The sequence below is a fragment of the Stegodyphus dumicola genome, chromosome 2, assembly GCF_044657685.1.
Source record: "Stegodyphus dumicola isolate Sdum_Otavi_A_Nest chromosome 2, ASM4465768v1".
Classification (NCBI taxonomy): Eukaryota; Metazoa; Arthropoda; class Arachnida; order Araneae; family Eresidae; genus Stegodyphus; species Stegodyphus dumicola.
The window spans coordinates 189,265,660-189,292,103 of NC_140769.1; the positions used below are offsets into that span (position 1 = coordinate 189,265,660).

Genomic DNA, 26,444 nt, shown 5'->3' on the forward strand with positions numbered 1-26,444 from the left:
ACACGAAAATTTGTTTTTCAGTATTATATATGAAAAGCACTCTATTATAAAGAGAACCGAAATTCAGATATTTCAAAAACAGTGACTCTAGCATTGTTCTTCGAAATGTTGGGTACTAGATGCACATTTGCAAAAATACTGCAAATTACATAAGAAATTAATTAATCACAATTTTGTATTTGCAGGAATTTTGTTTCTTAAACTTGGAAATTAAAATTTTGATTTATAGAGGGAATAGGTGGGAAAAGGGGAGGATTTTAAATTACCGAATTTAAGAATGCATAAGACGCACCCTTAACTTTTACCCTTAATTAAAAAAAATTCTCCAGGATAAGCTGTGGATAACCTCTCTACTATCTATATTATTTCTTTCGTTTTGGAGGCGTGAAAGCAGCTAAAATGAAAATACCACGCACTGAAACAAAATTTTTATTGTAGGTAAAAAAAAGGAACCTGTTTTGATGTTTAGCAGCCTATGTTCACTATCACCACTAGAGTAGTAACCTTCAAGATATTAGTATTACTATCGATATTAGCACCAATATCTACAACCATAACTAAACTTGTCCAGCAAAATTCACCCAATAGCAATAGATTTTGTACTCAACTGTTAAATTTCGCGCTGCTGTGTTACCACTTGTTTGTATGTACCTACTTCTAATCTTTCCCTTGTATTAAGTCGTACTTTAGATTTTTAACTGCATTCTTATAAAAAAGTGTGGATTATACACGACAGAATAAGGTATTATAAAATTGCACGTATTTTGCACAAATTTAATTTTTGGGTCATTTATCCTCCTATCGATAAAATTTCCAGTTCCATACTTAAGGACCCCATTCTGGATATAAATTCCTTGGGTATTTACAGGATTTCTTGCCAATGCGGTTTAATTTATATTGGTCAAACTAAGAGAGTATTAAAATTTTGCGTTAAAGATCATCAGGCATATGTTAGGAAAACGAAAACACAGAAGTCCTTTGTTGCCAGCATTGTTGGTCCGAAAATCACACTTTTGATTTTTCTGCAGCCAAAATTATCCAAAAAATATCTTTCATTGGTGAATTAAATTTTCTAGAGGCTTTTCACATTAAAAACCTTTCTGTTCTAGTTAACGACCGTAATTCTAATCCATCTTACCATCAGCTTTTAAGGAAATTATGTTTTTAGTTTTCTTGTTTCATCAGTATATGGCACCAGTGGCTTAACTCCTGTCCATCCATTCTTATCTTATCACAATATCTTATCTCGTTCATTTGCGCTTTGGCAACTAAGGCACATGATCCGGTAGTAAAACCATCGAAACTAGTCTTGGAAATTTTGCAAGTACAACGCTGATTTTCGTTGTTTGACTTCTAAGTTAATCGTTGTTCGACGTGTTATTTTAACCTAAATAATACACAATTAGTTAGGCATTTGAATTTATGAAAACAATACCACGTACTAGCGCTTTTAAAGACACGCGCGAGCGCTTCATGTTTGTAGTGTATTTTAGACTTGTTTTCATCTAGAAAAGAATTCTTCTACACTCTAGGATTATATAAAAATTACATCATAAGAAACAGTTCTTCGATCTTGAATTTATTTAAAATAGGATGTTAAAAGTATGATAAAAAATAGGTATAAGGTAGGATAGTGAAAGTCGAAAATCAACTTGCGCTTTACGGTGTTATCCAGTTTAAATATCAAAACCTTAAATGATATTCCTGAAATTTGCATTAAAAATATACAGAAATAATGAAATATTCCTTTATTGTTTTTCAAGTCTTTATTTCAGATTTAGATGATATTTTTTTTTCAATAAATATTTTCAAACAAAATTTTTTAAAAATTTAGAAGTTTGATTTTTTTTCTTTTTTCATAAAATCATGTCCTGGAGAAAGCATGGATGTTTGTAAATGTATAGCGTCTGCGTGGCATGGTAGCACTCTAAATATGCGGCGAGCTGAAAGACCTTAGACAGGCTGATGGTAGGGGAAGAGGGGTGGGAAACCTTCGGACCCATCCGCCCGGGGTGCTCTCCATCAAAATTGGAGGTGGAACTGAGCATAGTCGTCGGTACAATCTTGCACTCCTTGCTACAATGAATTTCGTGGGCTTGTTTTGATGTTACTATCAGACACGTGAGATAAGTCACGAAAACAACAACAAATCATTATGAAGTTTGTCAGATGTCTTCTAATGAGAGTCTTCAACAAAACGTCCACAGTGGTGTAAATACATACTGCCTTATTATCGCCTATTTATGCTATATTCCAGAAGTTACTATCTGTATTTTGTTTCTTTTTTTAGATGATGCATTATTTAATTGCCAAATTCTTGGCATACCAGTGAGAGGACCATTTATGTTCACTGTTGAGGCATTTGTGCTGGTATGAGCTTTCAATGTACAATAGCCTTGAAAACGACGAACAGTACAGTTTATAGAAATTTTAAATGGCTATTACTAACTGACATAAATTTAATCATCATATAATAATAATAATAATAAGTATAATATATATATATATATATATATATATATGAGTTCCTTTCCAAAAAAGGATCGTAACGAAAATCTTTTGAGTAAAAGCTGGCAATTCTAATCTACTTTATCGCAGTACGATAGATCTGATTTTCAGCTAAAGCTAACTTCATCTATATTCTGTTAGTGGCTTCTTATTCAATAAACATATTTTCTCTTCAAATCTATATTTGTAAGCGTTCCAGACTTTTATTTTGTCACTGGATGCTTCTGTACTGTTGATTGAACATATTAGTTTTATGTATAATCAGTTGCATCCTACCCATCCAGGTTTTAACGATGTTTCACATTATAATTAAGTTTGCATTTCTTGTGTTAATCTAATCCTTTAAGTATTGAATTTAAAAAGTGTTTGGAAATACCAGAGATCAAACAATTATTATTGCTAATTTTTAATGAAAATTCCAAATTTCTGCCTCAGTGTATTAGAAATGCATTGAGGCAGAAATATTGCCTTAGAAATGAGACACATGCATTAGAAATGAGACGAAATCAAAAATAAACCTTCTCTGAAAGACAATAAAATAATGTAGTAGTTTATTGCTTTTATACTACTAATAATTAATTTTAGGTGCCCTTAAACATATTTTAAAACGGTTCCTACATTATGTTGCAAATTAGAAAAGTCTATAATTTTGAAAATATCAATTACTAATTAAACGCAATATAAGTACCAAAAATGCTCTTAATTAATTGCATCATTCTCTGCAAACTAGTCTAAAAATTTTCCATTTATCATGATTCATTCCGAGAAATTACGGAAGGTGAAACGTACAGTTAGTATTCTAACCTGAGAATTTAACTTAATAAGGCTATTTGATGTGTGCTCTGCTATTATACGACAAGAATTCTTATTTATCGAAACTGACCATGTTTTCATACGGAAATGAAGTATCAGAGCATGGATATAAACATTTGGGATAGACCCTTAAAAAGACTGTATTCGGAAATACTTTTCTTCATCTGCAGAGTTGGAATAATCCATGGAAAGAGAAAACAACAATTACTTTGGACCTCTTTTAATACAAAAATAACTGTGTAAAGTTGGATCCTTTTACTGAAGAAAGAACCCAGCACTTAAAAAGAACAAGAACAAAGTAGGATTAATAAGCAAACGAGTAACGCATTCGAGATATTCAGTAAGTGCGATTTTAATTTTAAACGAATTAAAATTCAGTGTATACCGTTCCGATGATTCAGTGGAGGAATCATTTTCTGAACGCACCTCTCACTAAGTACAACATTTGAGTAATATGATGATATGAACATATGCATTTCATGGTCAGATGGAAATTTTGATTGAAATTATAAATGCAGACTATATCAATAACAATTAAAATCTAACATCACGATGCGAATTATTGCATATTCAAGATGTTTCGCATCTTCTCGGACCAGAATGATAAGTTAGAGCAGGAGCATAGGAATTGTGTTATTTTTCTTTACCAGTTATTGCATTATTTTCTTCACCAGACAATATTTCAAATTTGAAAGTAAATTCATTACTCTGTGTTATTTTCTTCTAGAACAGTTAAAAAATACTGCAAAAGGGAAAATATCGCATAGCCTCTAAAGAATAAAGATCCTTAACCCCGTAAAAGGTTGTTCGTATAAAAAGGCACTTGTAATATGGGACAGATATATAGCCTGACAATATCATATTGCAGTCTGAAATTTCAAAGAAGAGTTTACAATTAAAAAGTGTAAATATAAAAAATATTAATACAGTTAAATATTATACAGATTTAAACATTAAAAATATTAAAACTTACGTTAAGCATTCGGCCTTTCTTCGTAAATAAATCTCGTGAGTACTTATCGGTTATAGGATTGATGAAGCCAAGTACAGCAACACATAGGCACCATGCCAAATTCTGGTTCTTACCGACTGCTGTTGCTACATTTGAATTTAAACCATCGCTATAGCGTCCTCGATCCCGAAACATGGGGTTTATACTCACACCATAGACAGAATCTGCGCATCCTTGAAATGGCGAAATAAGAATAGAGGCTCTGCGAGACAGTACTTGGAACTCTTATTTTACAGAATTTACGTGGTGAAGTGTTGCGGGCAGTGATAAATTAAATGAAATCTCGTCAAACATTCCGCCGAAAATTTCAATTTAACAAAATAGTTTTAGCCCAAAAGGAGGTTAGTCCAAACGGGTTATTAGTCTCAGAAAGGAATTTTGCGTCTTCCACCATAAATGGCTGTATCACTTTCAAATTGCTGCCACCAAATATTATCGTCCCGTATTAAATCAAATGAAATAAAATGAAGAATTTGCTTGTATCATGTATTTTCTTCGCATTGTGGTAAACAACTGTGTCTAGCCGAATGTGGCTGCAAAAAATAAGGAAATAATGTAACGGTGCTCTGATTGCATTTTATTAATTTTGATTGGTAAATTCAGCGCCTGCTTCTTATTATGTCTCCCATTTCTGCCTATACTATATAAAAATTAAATTAATAAATAACTGTAATTCCAAACTATATAGACAACTTCATTTGTTCTAAAATTTGAGATTTAATTGTTTCTTAATTTTTCTCATGTATTCTTAAACTTGAAGTCTCATCTTAAAAATCGGAGTTACTCTGAAACTTTATTATTTCTACTTGGAAATTATATTTTAAATTAAGAATCTGCTTGCATAAAACTCCAAGCCAGATTATTTATTATAGATTATTTAATACGTTTAACAATATCAGTTTTGCTTTTAAAATTGTTATCATTGAAACAGAGTTTATCGAATAAATAATTCAGTTTTCTGACACACTAAGTAAAACAGAATATATCAAATAAAACTGGAATCAGAATTTAATGTAAATTTTTAAGTCTACATGGATTGTTCAGCTTCAGTCCTAGAAATCAACGACGCATACTATTTGAAATATAATTAAAATAACTTTACTTGAACCTTGGCTTTTCTATTGCAAGATTATTTATTATGCAAGACTGAAAAAATAAGAACAAAGATAATATTTTTCTAAAAATATTTGCATATCCGCAAGGAATAGTTTATGGCTAATGCAAATAAAATTTATTTGGAGAAAATAAATTTCTGAATTAGTTTTTCTGTAGGAAGCCATTTTTCTTAATACTGTGCAATTAAATCGAAGGCTAAGTGACAAATTTTAACTGAACATTTATGACAGTTTGCGTTTTTAAAGGTCACGTGATGACATTAGTCCTTTTCACATCATGCATAAGACAAAGACTTTGAAAACAAATATTAAAAGAGTTTCCCGCTCTTATTTGGATAATTTTCCTTTTGTCTAGAGCAAATGGCTTAAGATAGATAGAAATACTGCTATTGCATTATGATCAATTTCTTGAGTATATATATTAACTAGCATCTAAAATATAAAATCGATAATAAAACAAATTCTAAATTTCAAATTTGTGCTTCCACATGCCCATATTCGCAGTAGGATTACGTCATTCAAAATTCGATGGCTCTATGTACTGTTGTTTTATCACAATGCAAGAAATATACATACATTTATGCAGATTGTTCATTATTTAATTTCTTAAAATATAATGCAGGATTCTAACATTTGGTGGCAACAGTTTGAAAAGTGAAATGGACATCTATAGTGAACCAACGCAAAATCGCAAACGAAAACAATAGTCTTTCAGGGACTTTCCTTGAAGTCCTGAAAACTACTAAGCGCCTTTGGACTAAAAAACACAAATTAAAAAAATGTATTACATACAACACAATTGTAATGAAATAAGCAATATCCCTTAATACAAATATTCATTATCGTAATAAATAAACTAACCAACTTCCTCTTGCCTTCTCTCAACAAACGTACTGTATCCAAGAGAAACATTACATTTAAAAACTGCACAGAATTATCGCCCTCCTTTTTTCAAGTGGCAACAGTGATTTTCAACAGCCAGCAGTTCAGTATACAATTGAAAAAACTGTTGCCAAAACCACATTTCTAAAAGAATGAAACTATTCAAATAATGCTATAAAATCGAAAAGATAAAATAAAAAAAAATCTGATTCAAATTTTGAAAAAAATCGCTTCGAGGTGCACTGGATCTTGTCCAGATGCACCTATATACCAAATTTCGTAGCTCTGGGTGTATTAGCTTACGCTCAGGACGAACAAAAGACACACAGACTCTTTTATTTATTATATGTAAGAGATATACAAAGAAGTTTATATATTTACTCTGTAAAGGTAAAGATCCCGCTAAAATCTATCGAAAATTTAAAGTAGACTCCTCCTAAGTTTTTAAAAAATTAGATTAAACTTTATTTCAAGTAATCTAAAGTTTTATATTACTCAAGAATTGATGGCATGAACTTAAAATTGAAAAGTATATTAAGAGAAAATGTTTTAATATTCTTTTAGAAATGAGTAAATGATGGTTTCAGATGAAAAGGCTCAGAGCATTTCGCAAACAAGCGAGAGATCTTCTTTTCTTAGAACTAGTTGCGCTACGCAGTCACATTGATTCTTTCACTCTAAAAGCAGGGGAGATTTAGGGTCATTTATTGAGCAAAGAAGAAGGAAAATAACATATTGTCAGCGAAACTGTTTCCTTAAGCAAAAACTATTAAACTAGATTATCTGTATTGAAGATATTCTAATTTATACCCACTTTTAGAGACTGTCTTAAATAGTTACAGAATTATATTGTGAAAAATCACACACAAAAATAACTCCTTCACGAAAATAATCTATAATGCACATTAAGAAGCCTTCTACATCCGTTATCTTAGTGGTGCTTTAAGTGCACTACATGTGAAACAATATAAATAGTTTATTTTAGTAAATTTATACTCTATTTTATTTGATAAATGGTTTACTATAATAAATAGTCTATAAATTTCTCTCAAGATCCAAAATATATATGCACAATAAAACATTACAAAAATACAAGTAAAAATAATTCAATACCGACATTTTGCTATAATTAGCTCTTTCCTTTCTTCAAAAATGTATAAAAATAATGAAGTTAATTGATAACAAAATATTTAATTAGAAGTTTTAGTTATTCATATTTAACTTTTGAATACGAAAAATTTAACAAAACTCAAATTTTAACTTCCCAAGGCATAGGTAGAAAGTTTTATTACATTATTTTACATACTTGCAGATAACCATTTAAAAAAATATATATTCATATATATAAATTAAAAGCAAAATAATTTTTTGAGGAAGGAATAAAATTATTTGCTTGAAAATTTTTTTATTTCTATTAGGTTATTTTCAATTTCCATTTAAATGTAGCCACACCAAATTTGGATACCTCGTATGATTTTAGCTAATTTATTTATCACCTATAAAGAGAACCTAGCGTTTTTAAAATTCATAGAATTCATTTTCTTGTACAAATTATCGAATCAAATATTAGTTTAATATTAAAAGTTTTTCAATAACAATACGTTTAATTGAAAAAATCAAAAATAGCTGGAATCACAAAAAGCAAAAAATTAAAACTTTTTGCTGATTTTTATGTTTAAAATAGCTTAAATCAAAATTATGGCAATGATGTCTCGGTCCAATGCAAGAATAATTGCGAATCAGTTTTAACTTCCAACTAAGATTAGTACAGTGGTCTCTTAATTACCCAAGTTAATAACTGACATTTATAACCGTTCTTTAACCACCTCCTGTGGTTTCATTATTGTTACAAAATATTGAGGTACTATGAGTTTATATTTTATCCAATTTTTGATTTTTGGTTTAAGATTGTCTTTAAGTTTACATTAAAACGGTCTCCTAGTGTACATGAGGAAATATTTTCATTCTAGAATTATTTGGTCTTACAATACGATTGGATGGAAAATGCTCTCTTGTGATTTAAAGATTTGCCACACGTTTATATTAAAATTACCGCCTTCCTCTGCGTAACACGTTTAGCTGGCAATTGTAAGATCCGTAGTTGGAATGTCGGCAGAAAACTTTACACTTTAAGATGTAAAATTAAAATTAGTTACCATGTAATTCACTACGCAAAATAAGAGAGTAAATTATTTCTCTTCCGAAATCCAGCATAAATATTCACGATACACTTATATCTTGAATTTAAAAATAAAAATCAATCGTTTAGTACATAATTGTGAAAAACTACTGTAATTCAAACAAAATCTTATAATTTCCTTAAGACTAACGTTATCCAAGATTTATTTCAGTAAATACATTTGAATGTTATTCCAGGACAGCTTTAATATCTCAAACAAATCTAAAATTTATAAAATATTATAAAATAAATCTGAAAAAGGAAATAGAAATAGTCTGCAAGTGAATTAAGTTTGATACGTTTACATCTGCTTAAAATTTATAAATAGCAAAACATACACAGAGGAACAAGGGATCAGCCACCAAAGTCACAAAAAGCAGATCAAAATTCACAAAAATGTATTCAGCAAAAACTAGACACAAAAGCAAAAAATATTTTCACTGTCGATATAGCAGATTCGATTTCAAAATTTGATATTGAAAAAATCTGAATAATTAATCATTCATTAAATTTAGAAAACATCGAAATTCAAAATATCTAAATTTTAAGGTTAGACGTCAAAATGTTTATAACACCAGTAGTTTATAATGATTTTGATTGAAAATTTGATTCATTAAATTTCAGAGCAACGTGATTGCAATAAAAATAGAAAATATTTTGTGTAAAAAAAGTTTTTAAATTAATTGCCTTTAAAACGTTTTTTTAACCAATTTGTGTAAAAGAGCACTTTAACCAATGACAACTCTTAAACCAACCTGCAAAAATTCTAAATTAATATACATGCAAAATAAAAAAAGAAAGAAAAAACACATGCAGCAGAATAAAATTAGGTATTTTGCAGAAAAATTCAGAAATTCACTAGATTTAAAAATGTGCTCGCTTCATAATGTAATTATACTTCAGTTTTTTAGAAATTTTAATTACTCATATCCCCGGTATTAAGAAATTCCAATTTTAATTGAAAGTAATAATTAAATTCATATTTAAATAATAAATTTTGAATATTCTAAAATTCATATTTGAAGCATGTGTGGAAAATTCGTATTTAATTATTTCAGCATTTTCTATTTAATTAGAAAATCATTATAATTTCAGAGTTCTACAATGAATTTTTATTTTGTCGCTAATTCAGATCAATTAACAATAAATAATATGTGGATTTGTTGTAAGATAAGTGAAGGTATTTAAATAATTGCATTCATTTTAATGGAGTAACTTTTCATTATCTTAAAATAAGCATAAATAGGCAATTTGAAAGTGAGATGAACAACGTTCAGGCTTTATGGATACGTTTAAGGAATGATATCGTATTGTTATTGGTTTCTGAATTAGATACTTTAATTTTTCTGTTACAAATGTCAAGTGGTGATGGACTGTAAATTTATTTATGATATTTAGGGATATTTATTTTGCAAATTAAAAAAATGAATTGTTTGAATATAAGTAAAAGAAGTAAATGAATGCTATGTGATAGAATGGAAGATTTATTTCTGAGAATTTATGCATTTATTTTTGACTAAGATTTGAGTTAAAGTACTTTTCTGTTAGTCTCTTTTCACCTATGCTTTTCATGCCAGAATGTAATTGAGACAGTGAGTGTTTGTTCAGATTGAGTGTTTATCAGATTAAGCGAAGGTTTCGCAAGTTATTTTTTACAATGTGTTCTGCTTACTTGAGGCCACGTTGTTACCGTGACTTTGAGACTTTTTAGCTCAACATTACTTATTTAAATTAAGCCAGAAGTATTGGCTTGTGTAAACCCATTACTTTATGAATTATAAATAGTGCTTTACTGCTATCATAATTTTCCATTTTTACCATACTGCATTTATTTACTTGATCTGTAAAGCAATTTTACATTTGTAATTTTGCCAACCATTATTTTAAATAGCAGTTTAAATTCCACTTTATTAAAACTCATATCCTCATATTCTCTTTGCATTTATGTAAATCGCAAAATAATTCTACATTGATTTTTCAAAATAAAAGATAAATTTTTTAAATTAACAAATTGAATTTATATTGCTAATCAAATTGTTATTTCAGGTTTTGATCATGTGAAGCTAGTTTAAACGGTATATATGTTGCTCATAGCTTGGTAATTTTATTAATTAATATTTTAGAAACTGCAGTGAGAAAATGATATACATTTAAATAATCTGCTTAATATTTCCACAAAGAAAAATAATTTTCCTTTAAATAAGAACAAGTTTAATTCAATTTTTCAGACGGCGAGTGGCAAAGTTTTGCAATTTGTAATTTCAGAAACACACGTCTACATCCTGAAATTTTCGAAATTCATGATTTTCATAATTTCATAATTCTTAATTCATAATTTCTTTAATCAATAATTAATTTCTTTAATTATTTATTAATTAAATATTTAAAGAATTAAAGAAAAATAATTAATTATTTAATTAATGAATTATTTCTTTAATTAATTTTTAATTATATAATTAAAGATTTATAGTGGTATATAAAATTTTAACCTTTTATTTCTAAAATTAAATAGAATACTTAAATAAATTCTAATGTTATACAGATGTATAATATGATATAATTTAATTTAATATTTTCAACTATTTGCAGTATGCAGTATTATTGCTGATTTATTGCGCGCATTTGGAAAATAATCATTATTAATTACGAACATTACAATATCAGGTAAGAAACAGCATTTATGTACCGAAATTAATAAATATAGATCTTCTCTTTATTTATCGATACATTTATTACAAATGAAATATAAAGATAAATTTAAAAAAATAGTTGAAATGTTATTATATGCAGAATATGTTTTGATTTAAAAGCTACTTTAGTGATGAAATTATTATTAATATCCTCAACAAAATATATTATTTGATGATACATATATGAATAAAGAATACGAAATTTACACTAAAAAACAGACAGTTTGATTTTTCTATTACAAATGTTGAATGGTGTTTTAAAATTTTTTAATGATAGATATTTAGGGATATTAATGTTCTATGCTTTTATGAACATTCCTCAAATTGTCAGAGTTTTTAAGAAAGAGGTATTTAATATTCAAGGTACAAATAATAGCACTGTAAAATTATAAAACTCTAACAGGGCAAAGGATTTTTTACAATATCAGTTGACTGAGGGAAGTGTATAAAAGATTTCGTAAAATGTCTAATCTAAAATTAAAGATTTTCAGGCAACTGAACATTTTTTAGAATTTAAGCAGCAAATCCATGACTTAAATATTAAAATTTTTAATTGTTCATTTTGTATTACGAAGTTCAATTGTAACGAAGAACCTAAGCAAAAGGCTTCGAAAAGTGGGTTATGTTTCACTAATTTGATGAATGAGATACGTTCCTAAAATAAAAAACATTTTTTCTAAATTTGAAATTTCAACGGTATTAGAAATCATTAATCCCAGTATTTTCTATAACTTCACTATTGCCTTATGCATCAATGTTCATATATACTCTAAATAAATATATTTGATTTAAAAGTTAAATTTGATTACCTAACTAAACTTAATTCATTTATTCCTTAAGTCACGCAGAAAAAAATATGAGAATTTTAGTTATTCATTTTAATATCGCAAATAAATATACTATTACGTCACGAAATAATATGTCGTATATAATATCATCTTAGTAGTTTTCTTAATGTTACAATTTCTAAGCAAATAACTGAAATTTGTTGTGCTATTTAAAAGTATGTCACTGCATGTGATGGAATGCATCGTTTTACAGCATTAAGCACTTTGAAAGAGAAAAAAATAAACAAAAACTTGTTCAAAGTGCTAGCAAAGAAATAAAGAAGAGCAACACAGAAGGACAGAGACTGAGGGAACAGAAGGCAAAGACAGAGAGGAAAAATAGAGGGATAGATAGAATGTTCACCTGCGTGTTGAGGGGAGTGCTGCTTCTGATGGACGGGTGAGCTGACGGTGGTGGTTTCATCCGAAAACGACACAGACTTTTCCTCTACAGGGCAGGACGGGCACACAATTAGTCTCCAGAAAAACACTTGACAAGTTAGCAGGGGCGTATTTAGAATTTTGGTGCCCCTAAACATATTAAGAATTTTTGCCCTTTCGATACAAATCAATTGAAAACGCTGAAGCAGTTACAATAAGTTTTAATGAATACGCAAGAGATTTTTAAAATTAAATTTGACAGGAACTCCATTAATTATAATTTAATACGAAGTCATGTTCTTCAAACAGTGTAGTGATTTCACTAATAATTGTTCCTTTCTAAACTTTAAAAATTCCAAAAAATTAACGTTTTAAATACTGCTTGTTCTGTTTACATTGTAACAACTTCCCTGTTCAGATTAGACTGGTATTTAAAATTTTATTTCCATAGAAAAGATAGCAAATATATGTCCTTATACTCCTATATAGATACAATTTATGATAAACATGATCTGTAAATGCTATTATAACAACAAATACTATCGCTTCATACAAAGTTTAAAATGTATTTTGTTAAAAACTACGTGCAAATAATTCAGACATTTATTATTTTAATATGAAGATATTATCAATTAGCTCATCTAGAGACATATTTTAAATAATTTAAATTTAATTTTATAAGTTTAAAATTTTGGAAAATTCATGATTGCCTTTATCTCTTAAAGATATAAATCATCTTATGCAGCTGCTCATTCTGCATAAGGCACTACCCAATCTGCAAGTTTAGTAATACGCCCCTGCAAATTAAAATTAAAGAAGGTTTGGATTTTCGATGAAACATACCAAGTAAAAATTTATTAATATGCAAAGTTTAACTTTTTAGGACTTGCTCTGATTTCAGGTAGACGTGTTTTGCTTTTAAATAAGATTTTGTGAAAAAAGATAATTTTTTATGTGAGTGTCTTGTTGCTATGGAAAGGAACAAACAAAAATTATTCAAAAAATAATCAAAATGCACAAAAAGTCTCAAAATTCTTTTCAAAAATTTCAAAAACAGAACACTAATGACATTTCAGTGGGTCGCTACTGCTTAAAAAGCAAATAATTTTGCTTAAGGAATGAAAATAAATAGCTTCTTAAAAGAAAAATGACAAAACCTAAAAATTATTTTACAAATAAAATTGAAGCAAGAGATTACAATGTTCTTCATAACACTTGATAGTAATTAAATACAGGTTAAAACACACTTAAACCTAGTTTATATTGAGTATTATACAACAATGACAACTTTGTATACAGATTATTACTTCTATTTTACAATACTTTTCAATGGGATGAAGTACGTACTATGTCTTGGATCCTGTTAAAAATCCCGTAGTTTATTCTTTCAAACATTCCATTGAATAATTGCAATGTATTTTTTAACACGTTTAAAACCGGCCGAATTTTATCGAAAATTCTACAATGTCTAAAGTTTTGAGTGGAACCAGAATTAAAGTCTGAATGAGCAAATGTTTTAGAATTAATCCTGGCATCTCTTGAAGAATTTTCAGTTATTTTCAGACAGTTGTTGATCTTTGCATAGTACTCGAACGATATTAGATTATTTCAAGTCCCAGTACTGTCCATTATGGAAAGTGATAATTTAACAGCCACTGGAACCTTTTCTGTACCTTTACGAGCAATGGGAGAAGAAGTGGCTATGGGGGCTGATCACATGAAAGAAAAACGATTGATTACACGTTAAAACAATCGTTTAGTTTATTTAATCATGAAAAAGCACTAGTGGGCTATCTGCCAAAAGGGAGAGATGTTTTCGTGACGGACTATCTAAGGAAAACTGGTTCGTATACTAGTTACACGTGAGGGAAAGCCAGGAAAACTCCCATAAAGCGTTAAACCCAAGACCGAACTACCAGTGTTCAGCGACGTTACCACTCGGTCGCTAGTGAGCCGTTAGAAATATAACTAAAATGATATTTATAAAATGTTACAAAGACAACATTATATACAATAAAATACGTGAAACCTCCTTTCCAGTTCTTTCTTTTTTAAAGTAATGCTGATATTTAGGAGTTTATGCAATTTCACATTGTTTTATAGTTCTAAGTATGAGCCAGATATACTCTGAAGATATTCAGACCACATGCAATTTGAAGATATTAAAGAAATGAATCTCTGAATATATTTTCTTGCTGACCTTTAAGTACTTACATATTCATCTGTCTAGCCATCTTAAAATTTTTTATGCGCGAAGGTAATAACTTTTTATAAAGAAATTTTCCAAATTAAAAATACATGATTTATTATGTAACTTACTTTATATTAATGTACTTGGCTTTAAAAATAATTCAATTGCATTTTGAATTCAAATGCATAATCCCAAAATCATTCCTTAAAGTAATTTTTGTCAACAACTACAGCAAATTTTTAATTTAGTTTATTCACTTTTAGGTGTTATTTTAAAAATAACGTATTCTATCTATTAATCTATACATTATTATAACTCACAGTTATTTTCCATTGTAAGTTGTTATTTAAAAATAACAAAAATTGTATGCATATTTTTATACATTATTACATGAAAGATATACATACATATATTCATAAAGATTTAAGCTTGCTTGTTTAAATTAGAAGGAAGTATTTAATCACTTGAACTTCCATCATCCATATATACTTTGATAATAATAAGAAAGAATAAACACAAAAACAGAAAGCAACAAAAATAAAAAAACATAAAAAATAAATTATAGAAAGCATAACAAAACGGAAAGTTTTTTTCAAATATAACGCAAAATGAAATATTTGTAATGAAAATGCAAAAGTGTAAATGCTGAAACAAACACTAATAATAGAATATTATTATTTAATATTAGTTTAATCCAATTTTACATTTTCTTTATAAATATTCCATTTTACCTTGCATTGGAAAACAAAACTCCATTTTATTACCTATTTTACTTCTTTTTCGCACGTTTTCGTATTTCGTTAACTTCGTTTTTGTGTTTACACTTTTTTACAACTGTCAGAACGGCTTTCAATGAGGACAACTCTCATTATTTAACACCATCTTTTAGCTTAAATAACCACATTTGCTCTACATAGGTATATGTAAGCAAATCCAGTATTTCGTTTTTTATATGCTTGATACTTTCAAACATACATTTGAACATACAAATATTTCAAGCATTTGCTACAAATAATTGTTCTGCATACAAATTGGTTCTGCAATTTATACATTAGTTACATTCCTTCATATGCTGCATAAAACAGGGAAAAGTCTTCGATGTATCTCGTCTACTATGGTAACTGCTCCAAATTTATATCACACAAAATTATCATTTCCTTAACATTAAAATTCAAAATTTACATTTAAGTATCTTTGTTTACTCACAGTTCTTTTCGAAGTTTGTCTTTCCCTTAGTTATTAGTTCATTTTACTAAAGTTTAGTTTCGCAAAGCGTTACTTAATATATTGTTACGAAATGTAAAGGCGCGGTGAGATGGCTTCCCCGCAAAGCAGTTTTAGGGTTGCCATAAAATGGCAAGGAAAGGCAGGGTTGCCACATTTGGCGACATAATTGGCGATATACCATGGACGGATGGAGAACCTTCTAGAACGAGTTCTTACCGGTTTAGCCCAGATTATTTTCGAACACAAGCCGAAAGCTATATAAACCCTGCTGGTCCGCAGTCAGTTAGTGTGTCTCAGAGAGTGTGCCTCGTCTAGCGAGCCGTGCGGAGTCGATCGAGTTGACAGCCGGGCAACGAGTGCCGAGTGGGTCGTCGAGTGCACCGAAGGAGTCTTTTAGTGTATCGCGGTTAGTGCATCGTCGAGAGAGCGTGTTGAGCTCCGGGAACGACTGAACCAAGAGTCGGGAGCTGTGCTCGTGTGCCGTCGAGTGCATCGCGAGTTGTAGCGTGGAGAGTCTCGAGACTACGTGGATTTCCGAGAACGACCAAGCAGAGTCAGGAGCTGTACTCTGGTGCTTTGCAATGAAGCTGTCTCCACCGTGATAGCCTGATAACCTGAAGGCCGTGTCGCTGATCGTGTCAGCGTGTTTATAGTAATTCATCGACGACTGTAAAACGTGTTTTGGAGCTGTCCTGACAATACTGGCAAATAAAGTGTGTTTCGATACTTCATCAAGTGTCGTCGTTTTTTCACTCCAAATCCACACAAACCCCGTACGAACGTGAAGGAAGAAAATAACGCAACAACTGATGTCAGAAGAAAGAAAATCTTAACAATATGTATACTTTTATTATTTAATTATTGTTAATAATACAATGAAAATAAAAAGTATGACATGGAAAAATTAATTTGCTAAAAAACTAGAAATCCACATTAACGGATTATAAATTTGCGTAAATAGAGCACTAATATAATATCAGTCTAAGCTAATTCTTACTAATAAATTATTTCAGTGCGCTCAACATAAACAGACATAAAATATGATAGAAAGTTTTAAATTTCGTGAAGGTAGAGCATTAAAAAAGTAATTTCTCACCTTTAAAGGCATATTTAGAATGTTGCTCCGGTTGAAGATCTTGATTTTCGTCTGAAACAAAAATTAGTCATATAAAATAAACGCTACTTAATATGCACAAGAACTGAAAATATTACAACGAAAAACATTGTAAAAATCAAGTCATAAATTCATATATAAAACAGTAAAAATTAATTAATATATATCTCTATAACTTCATATAAAAAAGACAAATGTTCACTAACCAATAGTATGTAGTGACAGACATTCAGTGTTATAAATACATTAAATATTGTTCACATTTATTAAATGCTTTAAAAACATTAATATCTTCATTACCCAAACGTAAAAATTTACAATCATTTTAAATCCTTTGTTACCTGAAAGTTAACGTGGAGATAAAAGTGTAGGATTTTAGAGTAATTTTAAGACATCACTGTTCCCTCTGACGTGACTGATACATTTGTATTAGTGAAAGACTTTAGAGCAGCTCTTTACACTTTGAACAGCAGAAGGGACACTTCGTGCAGTCGAATATTTGAGCACAGCTTTTGATCCTACTACAAACGATCTAACCTACAAACTTATTCACTAATAGCCTTTTGTTGTGATGATTTAAACAATCTATTATTAATATATATATTCTGCATTTTTACAAGAAAAGATGCTGGAGGAAGAAAAATTCCATCAAGAAAACCGAAAGGAATAATAAAATATATTTACAGTGTATTACTACTTAAGCTTATTTTTACTGTTATATCAACTACATGAACATTATCTTTCATGGCATGAAATACTGTAGGTGTTATATACGTTACTAACATTAAATATAAAAAATATGATGTGCACACCACATGACTTCCTTGTACGGAATATTAAATTATACGCATTTTTTCTGCACTGCATTTAAACTTATTGAATTGAATTAAATCTACTTCGTCGACAACGCATAGAACACAATAGAATAAATGCACTATAATTTCGCTATATTTGTTTACCATATCGAGACTCTGGCGCTAGGTTTACTTAACAACGTTACGTGTCATTCGTAACTCAGAATGCACAAAAATTATATCATATGAAGAATTATCTAATCCTTGCCACATGTTCTATTCAAATACTATCATAAATCTAAAACGATGTATAAAAAAATAAAACAAATAAGAAAGAAATAGTTTTCCACAGACGATTCAGCGCCGCTTACCTAATGTGTATTGTGTTACTCGTAATTAATTCACTCAATTAATTCAGTTCTCACTTCGCGGCAAGGCAAAATACATAAAAAATCTCAAAATATTCTCATTAAAAAAATAAAAGATACAGAAAAAATATCAAATACAGTTAAAACAATCAAACAAACAAAAATTACAATTAAAATTAGAGTTTCTATGCAGAAAGAAGCAATTCGATCAGCAGGGAACAAGGGAGATTTTTCGTTGCAAAAAAATGAAAGTTTAATTTTGGCCCCACTCCGCAAAAAGACACTGAAGGTGCAGAAACTGAATTCACTATTCTGCTAAGTTTCAAATGTAAACAAATATGATTGCTATAGAAAATAAATAGCCTCAGCCGCACTTAAACAACTTTTAAATTGTTCATAATTCTATAGCTATTGCATGCAGATTAACTAAAGGCATAAAACCTTAACTGGAAGATAAGAACAACATAATTCAATCAATTTTAAAGAAAAAAATGTGTAATTTACCAACATATAAGAATGATAAAAACTGAGCTCACGGAGCCTCGTAACTTAGTGGGTATATATATATATATATGTATATGTGCTTTGGTACGACCGATTGGAACCAAAAAGGGAGGTTCACATCTATATGATATAGCAGTCCCACATACAAAATTTCAATGGTCTGAGTCTACTGTTTTTGAGTTATGCGAGATACGTACCTACGTACAGACGCCACGAAAAAAATCTCTTCTGAATCCATTTTAAATCATTTTTATAATTCACTTGGGGAAAAAGAGTCCTTTATTTTGTCCTTACGTACAGATGCCACGCAAAAACATATCATATAAAAAATATGATGTGCACACCACATGACTTCCTTGTACGGAATATTAAATTATACGCATTTTTTACATGCGTATAATTTATGTTAATAATATTGTTAATATTGTTATAATAATATTGTTAGCGGTCAAAATGAATATTTTCGTTGAAACATAAAAACCGGAATTTTTCGTGATTACAATATTTACTTTACTTCGTACAAGGAAGTAAAAATGACAAGTTTTTGTAATTGATATTTTTGAGATAATAAATGTTAAAATAATATTTTAAAAATATAATATAAATATTAACACATATTTTGCTTAACGTTTTTAGATAATAAAACGCATGATTATGATTGTTCTTTACGCATAAAATAATAAATATTACTTCACACTTCGTTATAGCAAATTACCTCTAATTGTTACTTTTGTGTAACTTCATAATAATTTTTATTCACTGAAAATGAATATAGTGGTTCCCAGAAGTGTTCGTGCAAGTTTTAATCAAATATTCATTTAAATTAAAATTTATTCATTACTAAAAATTACTATTTGAAAATTAGAATGTTTTAATAATATTTCTAAATTTCTCTTATTAAAACTACATTAGTTATTTTATGAACATAGAAAAACTTTTTTTTTTTTTTTTTTTTTAAATGAATATTCAAAAAGTAGCAGAAAATTTACCTCACAAAGTCAAACATAGATTTTACAAAACTTTTCTAACTATAAATCTCTGATCACGTTGCTTTAACTTTGTCGGACGACCTCTTCTTACTTTATTTTCGATCCGATTTCCTTCTTCAAATCGTTTCATCGCATATTACATCGCAGGATGGGATAAATTTACTTAATTTAATTAACTACGATATCGGAAAACTGGTCAATTTTCAAATGCTATAAGTTTTCCCCTTAAGACGGCGAACCATTTTTAAATACTAAATAAAATACACTCACTTCCAAAAGTTAAGCACGAAGATGTAAAAATGAAAAAAAAAAAAAAAAAAAAAAAAAAAAAAAATCAACAAATACTGCTTTGATTGACACAAAATTCGGCAGGAAAGTAGCACATATACTTATGCATAAAAAAAATCAATAATTATATACAGAAATGAAAACAATATTAAATTTTTGTAAGTTATCAGATAATGACATATTGGAGACTTAAACAGAATTATGTATAAAGTGAAAATAAACATTATAAAAATGAAAAAAAAAAAAGGTCATTAATAGGGTATGTGATCTCCCCCCTCATATGTATACAAAGTTTACACCTTGTGACCATGCTTTCAATTAGGTGGTCAACCACCGTAGAATTAAGCAATCGCCATTCTTCTTGGAGAGCAGTTTCCAGCTCAATAAGAGTGGCTGGAGATGGGAAATGTGAAGATACAACACGGCCGAGAGCATCCCAAAGATTTTCAATGGGATTAAGGTCGGGCGAATATACTGGCCACGCCCTACGCGCAATCCCTTCACTCTCCAGGTAGTCATCGACGATGTCAGCTCTATGGGGACGTGCGTTATCGTCCATTAAAACAAAATTAAGGCCAACTGCTGCAGCGTACAATCTCACAATGGGTTCTAGAACTTCATCTCGATACTGGACAGCCGTCGAAGAACCCCGTTTAAAGATGTGCAGGTCGGTGCGGTATCTTAATGAAATCCTTGTCCACACTATAATGCTTTCGCCTCGGAATGCGTGATGTTCGGTGATGTTTTGGGACTTATTGCGTGTTCGTTGTTCACGCCATATCTTTATACGCTTGTCATCTGGCTCCAGAGCAAATCTTGACTCATCAGTAAACATGACATTGCCCCAGTCAGACACATTCCAACTGACATGTTCCTGGCACCATTGTAATCGTGCCCCTCTTGATTGGACGGAAAGAGGAACACAAACTCGAGGTATCCGGGCGTACAGTCCACACACATGTAATCTTTGGCGTACAGTTGCTGCAGATATCGCCTTACCAATGGACGCTGTAACCACCGATGTCACACGTGTGGAGATCGCTCTGCGATTCCGCTTGACTACAATAGCAATATATCGGTCTTCCGCGGGGGTTGTAACCCTTGGGCGACCGGCTACGGGCCTTCGGACAACTGTCTGTGTGGTTTGGAATTGTTTCCATAAACGTGAAATTAGAGAATGATGAACGCCGAAGAAAAGAGCAAAATGTGTGATCGACTGTCCTGCTTCAATACGCCCCACAGCACGCCAGCGCTCAGAATCTTCCATTCGTCTTCTGGAAGTCATAGGAATACGTATGTCTTTAAAACAAATTGTACGAATGCTTTAAAAATCTTCTATCAGCACTTACAATCAACTTCTGTAACCCTTCATAAAGCTGGCTTCTTATAAGACTGCCTTTTTTGCATATTTCTTGACATGAAAGCGCAATAGCTGTTACCTGTTTGCATACTTCCATCTACCTCTGCAGCGAACTGCATCCTTTCAATTCTGATTGGCTTCCGGAAATTAGCATTTTCCTCTCCGTACTTAACTTTTGGAAAACGTTAACGAAGTAAGCAAGGAAAGAATAAAGGCAAACGATTTTTAAAATGTCATCAAAATATAAAAATAAAAGAAAGTGGCAGGCGGTAATTTTTTTTATGAAATTTTACGAAACTATTTTAGTGTACGAACGCGTGTTTTATTTAAGCCTTTTTACATTTTCAGTTTTAGAAAAAGAAAATAAGTCAGTATAAAAAAAAAAGGTTTGGTTTTATTCAAAATCACATGGAAATAATATGAAAAAATACTTTATATCCGAATTTAATTTCGGGCTACAATGCCTTTTCTACAATTTCTTAAGGTATAAGAACATTTTCGGAGCCGCTGATCAGAAAATTAGAAAAAGTGCTTTTGGAAACAAATATTACGGTAATTATGAAATGTATATGCCCTTTAAATAAAGAATTAACATGAATGTCTTTGAAATTCAAAGGAATAAATCACATAAAGCTTTGAATTTCGAAATTAAATTGCTTAAAATTCAGTTTATTTAAAAGCTCTTTTAAATGTGAAAAAAAAAAGAAACTGGTTTAATTTTTTTTAAATTCAGGTGCAATTTTTATGTTAAAAATAAATAAAATGTATATGTTTAAATTCTATACTGAAAAAAAAAATATTCCTTTAATATAAAAATGGTTCATTATATGATGTATCAATAAAATTGTACAGCTAGTTTTGAGTCAACTTTATGATAGGAAAAATAAGTTATTGCATAGGATTCATTTACCTGCTAGAGAAGTGCAGGAGGAAGATTTTGACGAACGTGCTTCTGAGTAACCTTCTGTAAATGCAATAAAAAGTCATTAAATATAGTTTAAATTTCTGTTACACATTATAAATACATAAATTTAACATAACAATACAATATGTTTCAGTAAATTTGGCAATTAAAATACAGAGGGAAAATGAGTAAGTTTAAGAGAGTTGTGATGGGTATAAATTTTACGGAAACTGTTAACAGTGTGTCTCCTCCTGGACAAAAATTTCAGAAGTTAAAACGTACTACAACTTTGTATATGATTTGCTTAGAGCTCAGACTTTAAGAAAAATGACTGAATTTAAAATTTCCGAATTTATCATCTAAGTGATCATTGTTATTAATTTTATGAAACTTCTACCCGGTGAACCAGATCTTAGAAGAAATACTTAAGAAAATTATATATGTATATAAAACATACAATATGAAACAAAATTATTAAAATTAATTGGAATCAACTATCAATAGATCTTCAGACTCACTAATTTTAATAAAGCGCATCCCCGCTTCAAAGGATACGCATCGCTGCGCAACTCTGCCGCATGTTACGTCACACTTTCCTTGCAATCTCTCTGCACTGCGAGACCACATTTCTTTCTTTACTTTCTTCTAATTGTCTAAAATGTAAAGTAAGCATATTGTAACGGTGGGGCGTATATAACACCCCTAGTGTTGTGTCAATTTTAACCAGAGCTATATTTCCAAATTATTGTTTCTGTATTAAATAAAAATAATGCTTTAACCAGTAATCCAGTTGTGAGTTTTCATCAGTCGTCGTCTAAGCAACAGTCTTCTCGGCCATAACGCAAACGTGATCCGGGTTTCATCTTTTCTCCCAAAACCACATCATCATGCATTTTTAGGACTCCAGTTTTAACAACTGATTGCATATGATTTCAAAAATTAGAAAGCATATTATTCCAATTATTAATCACCAATCTCTCTGAGCAAACAATACTTACACAGACTAGTTCAATTTGAAGTTCTAATAGATCAAGATTCTTCTGAAAAGTATTCATATTTAAAACGAAATTTTATTTAATTTTATTCAGTTTAAGTGCGAAATTCAAAGCCTTATGTGATTTATACTTTGAATTTAAAAATTCATGTTAGTTCTTCTTTTTTTTTTTTAAAAAGAAAATATGTTTGAGATGTATTTCACAATGATTGTAATATACATTTGCAAAAATACTTTTTCTAATTTTTTATATTAATTTTAAAAGAATAAATATTATTATGTCGTTAAAAGTTGTCGGATTATAGTAATTTCTTAGGAGATAACCCTTATTAATAAACTAAATATTAGGTGATACGATTATGTTTAGGAGATCAATCTTTTTTTAAACAATTTTGATGATGGTTTCCAATTTTAAAATTTTCACTGTCATTGGATACTATATCAATTATCAAAATGAAATTTAATAAAACAACCAACTCTGTAAAAAAAAGGGGAAACAAATACCTTTCATTTTATTTTCTAGCTCTTAAAATGTCTATTGATTTTTCTGTGTTGCACTCTCCAGTATATATATTTGTAATAATAAAATTCCATAGTCAATACAATTAAAATTCTAACTGTATGTTCTTTTCATTTTTAATTGCGAAGTTCTCTTATTTGAACGTACGTGGAATTAAATCCACAGCCTCGTAGTCAAGTTGTTTTTCCCGCCTTTTCTACACGTACAGTTTTAGAATGTTCTGGAGATTTTCAAGCGAACTGGATTGGCTGACGAGGCTGACGTCATTTCTTGGAAGCTCCGCCTTTCCAGAGGCTATAAAAAACTCGCAAAAGGAATATCGGGGCTTTTTCTTTAATGTCACGATGCAGTAAACTTCATATAAAAAGTGATTAGTAATTCTTTTTATTTATTCCGGATATCTGATTTTGTAACTGCTATTTTCTCCTGAAATATAATAAATGGATCCTGTTTTTTAAAACTTATCGTCTGATTATTTAAGCTACGACTACATTGATGATTCTTCAACAATCTATTTATTCCTGACAAAAGCTGGTACATCACATATATATATATATATATTTTCATGTAAGTATAGAAGAAATACCGTGTTTCTGGTAAAATTGTTTTCCGCATCAAGAGAAACTGTAACGTTATACTGATTGTCATTACGGAAAGAGTAAGAATAATTTTGAGAAAAAGAGTGCAAATAAATATTTGAAGTTTAGTCACATGCAATCATTATTCAGATAATATGGGGCATTTTTCAGTTCAGAAGCTTTTAATAAAATAGCAATCTGATCTGCTGAGTATAAAGAACAGACGCAAAGAAAACATTCTACGTTAAGCGAAGAACGGGAAGCTTCAGCTTTCTTTCTCAAAATAATGAAATTCTCAAAGTTATCAAAAATAAGAATCATTCGTAATAGAATACGATAATATTTGATGCCTGAAGCTCATTAAACCTTCTTTTTCACTTTTACTTATTACGTGCTCCGCCCTTAGGCAGTACACGGAAAGGGAAGGATGCCCCGTGAAGGTCTGGCTCATACGGAAAAACACGAAAACGTTCATGCAGCCAGCTCGTTCGTCGGGATTCGAAGCCTGGACCGAACTGCCAGTGTTCAGCGGCTTTCACCTCTCGGCCACTGGTGAGCTCCATTAAACCTTTTTGATTAAAATTGTAACGGAGCAAATTAGAGGAAGAATTTTAAAAACTGAAGTTAATTTCAGCAACAGAACATGGAATAGAAAGACTTCTAATGTGAATGTTGTTGCTACTCTTTTGATTGTACGTTTTTTATTTGTAAGATGGAAACGACTACACAGACTAGTTACTCAAGGAGGAGATGTCTTCCTAGAGGACATTTTAGGAATACTTGCTTGTTAGTCTGTTTGCTAGGCTTCAAGTATGGGTTGAATTATTAGTATTCATTGGTTTTATCCACTAAGAAACCGATGGACATAGCAGTTGTTCAAAATGTAATCTTAAATTCATGATAGCATAATGAAAAATAACATATTGATATTTTGGAATAAAATTTGAATTTCTTAATGCGAAAACTTAATGAACAAAATACTTTTATAATCTGCCAAGACGATGATCTTATGCCTTTAACTATGAATGTGCGACTCTTGAACGTTGTTTAATGAATCATCTTGACTTCCTTATTAATAATCTAAAGTGAGTGTTTACATAATCCGAACTCTCTCTATATTAGAATCTACTATATTAGATTGGATAATGCAAACCAGCTCTTATAATGTAAACTGGGCTTACATACCTTGAATATTCTAAACAAATCTTCAGTACCCAGATTTAAACTCTGATGAATTTGCCAAGAACAGGAAAATAAAATTCGTAAAAAAATATTTTTTAAAGTTTCAGTTGAATTAGTAACACAAGAATAGTGAAGAAAAATACGACCAGAAATCATAAATGATGTATTTGAATCCATACTGAGAAGTTGAAAGAATGTTTTAAGAGCTAATAGTAATACCTAAACTAAAGCGTTCTTCGCTTTTGTAAGACACCGTACTTATATCATCAGAAAATGAACAGCAAATGATTATTGGAAGCAAGCATCTTTCCTTTTAGTTTTAATAAATCAAGCAATCATATATTTAAAGTACTTTTCCAAAAAATATATTTGCAACCCTCTTAATATTTAAATTTAAATATCTGAAAAGTTATATTCGTACCTTATATAAAAGTTTAAAAAACTAAAGTGTCAGTAAAGAAAACCTAAATAGAAAAGAAGTGAGAGTGTACAATAGAAAAGAAGAGAAGTGTATATTATACGATACAAAAGACATTAATATTACAGTTTATGAGGCAATTAAGGAATTATACTTAACATTAATTGACATTACATTTACAATTACATTACGCATATTCAACATTGCATTTACTCTGTAGGAAGTGACATTGCATATAGCTATGTATAGAACATAATAATTACTCCTGTAATTACGCGAGTGAGCTTGGAAGAGCTTTCATGCAGAGCTTGTACATATACATTACATGTGTGCAGAAGGCGGTTGCAACTAAATTACTGCAATGCACGTATAAATAGTGCTGTGCATATACATATTTACATAATTATGATATTGTATGTCTTATATATGCGATACGGCATTGACATTATATATGAGATATGAGATAATAGGGGTATTTATTACATTACCATTATTGACATTACATTTACAATTTACATTATGCAGATTCAACTCTGTAAATACATTGTCAGGAGTAACATTGCATATAGAATGTATTTATAACACTATATCTGCTCTTGCTGTTAT

General features: G+C 30.0%; 1 protein-coding gene across 8 annotated transcripts in view; it reads right to left on the bottom strand.

The window, feature by feature from the left end:
• The window catches only part of LOC118191457 (coiled-coil domain-containing protein AGAP005037-like), a 769,544-nt gene that overhangs the window by 88,837 nt on the left and 654,263 nt on the right, over window positions 1-26,444 (bottom strand). For 7 of the 8 annotated variants that reach the window (XM_085811561.1, XM_085811564.1, XM_085811563.1 and 4 more), the window contains 3 exons: window positions 22,153-22,206; window positions 16,922-16,972; window positions 12,391-12,474 (listed from right to left, as the gene is read on the bottom strand). In XM_085811561.1, coding sequence (XP_085667687.1) covers window positions 12,391-12,474; window positions 16,922-16,972; window positions 22,153-22,206 — 189 coding nt within the window. The remainder of the gene's footprint in view (window positions 1-12,390; window positions 12,475-16,921; window positions 16,973-22,152; window positions 22,207-26,444) is intronic. The other variant, XM_085811562.1, reaches the window with a different exon arrangement.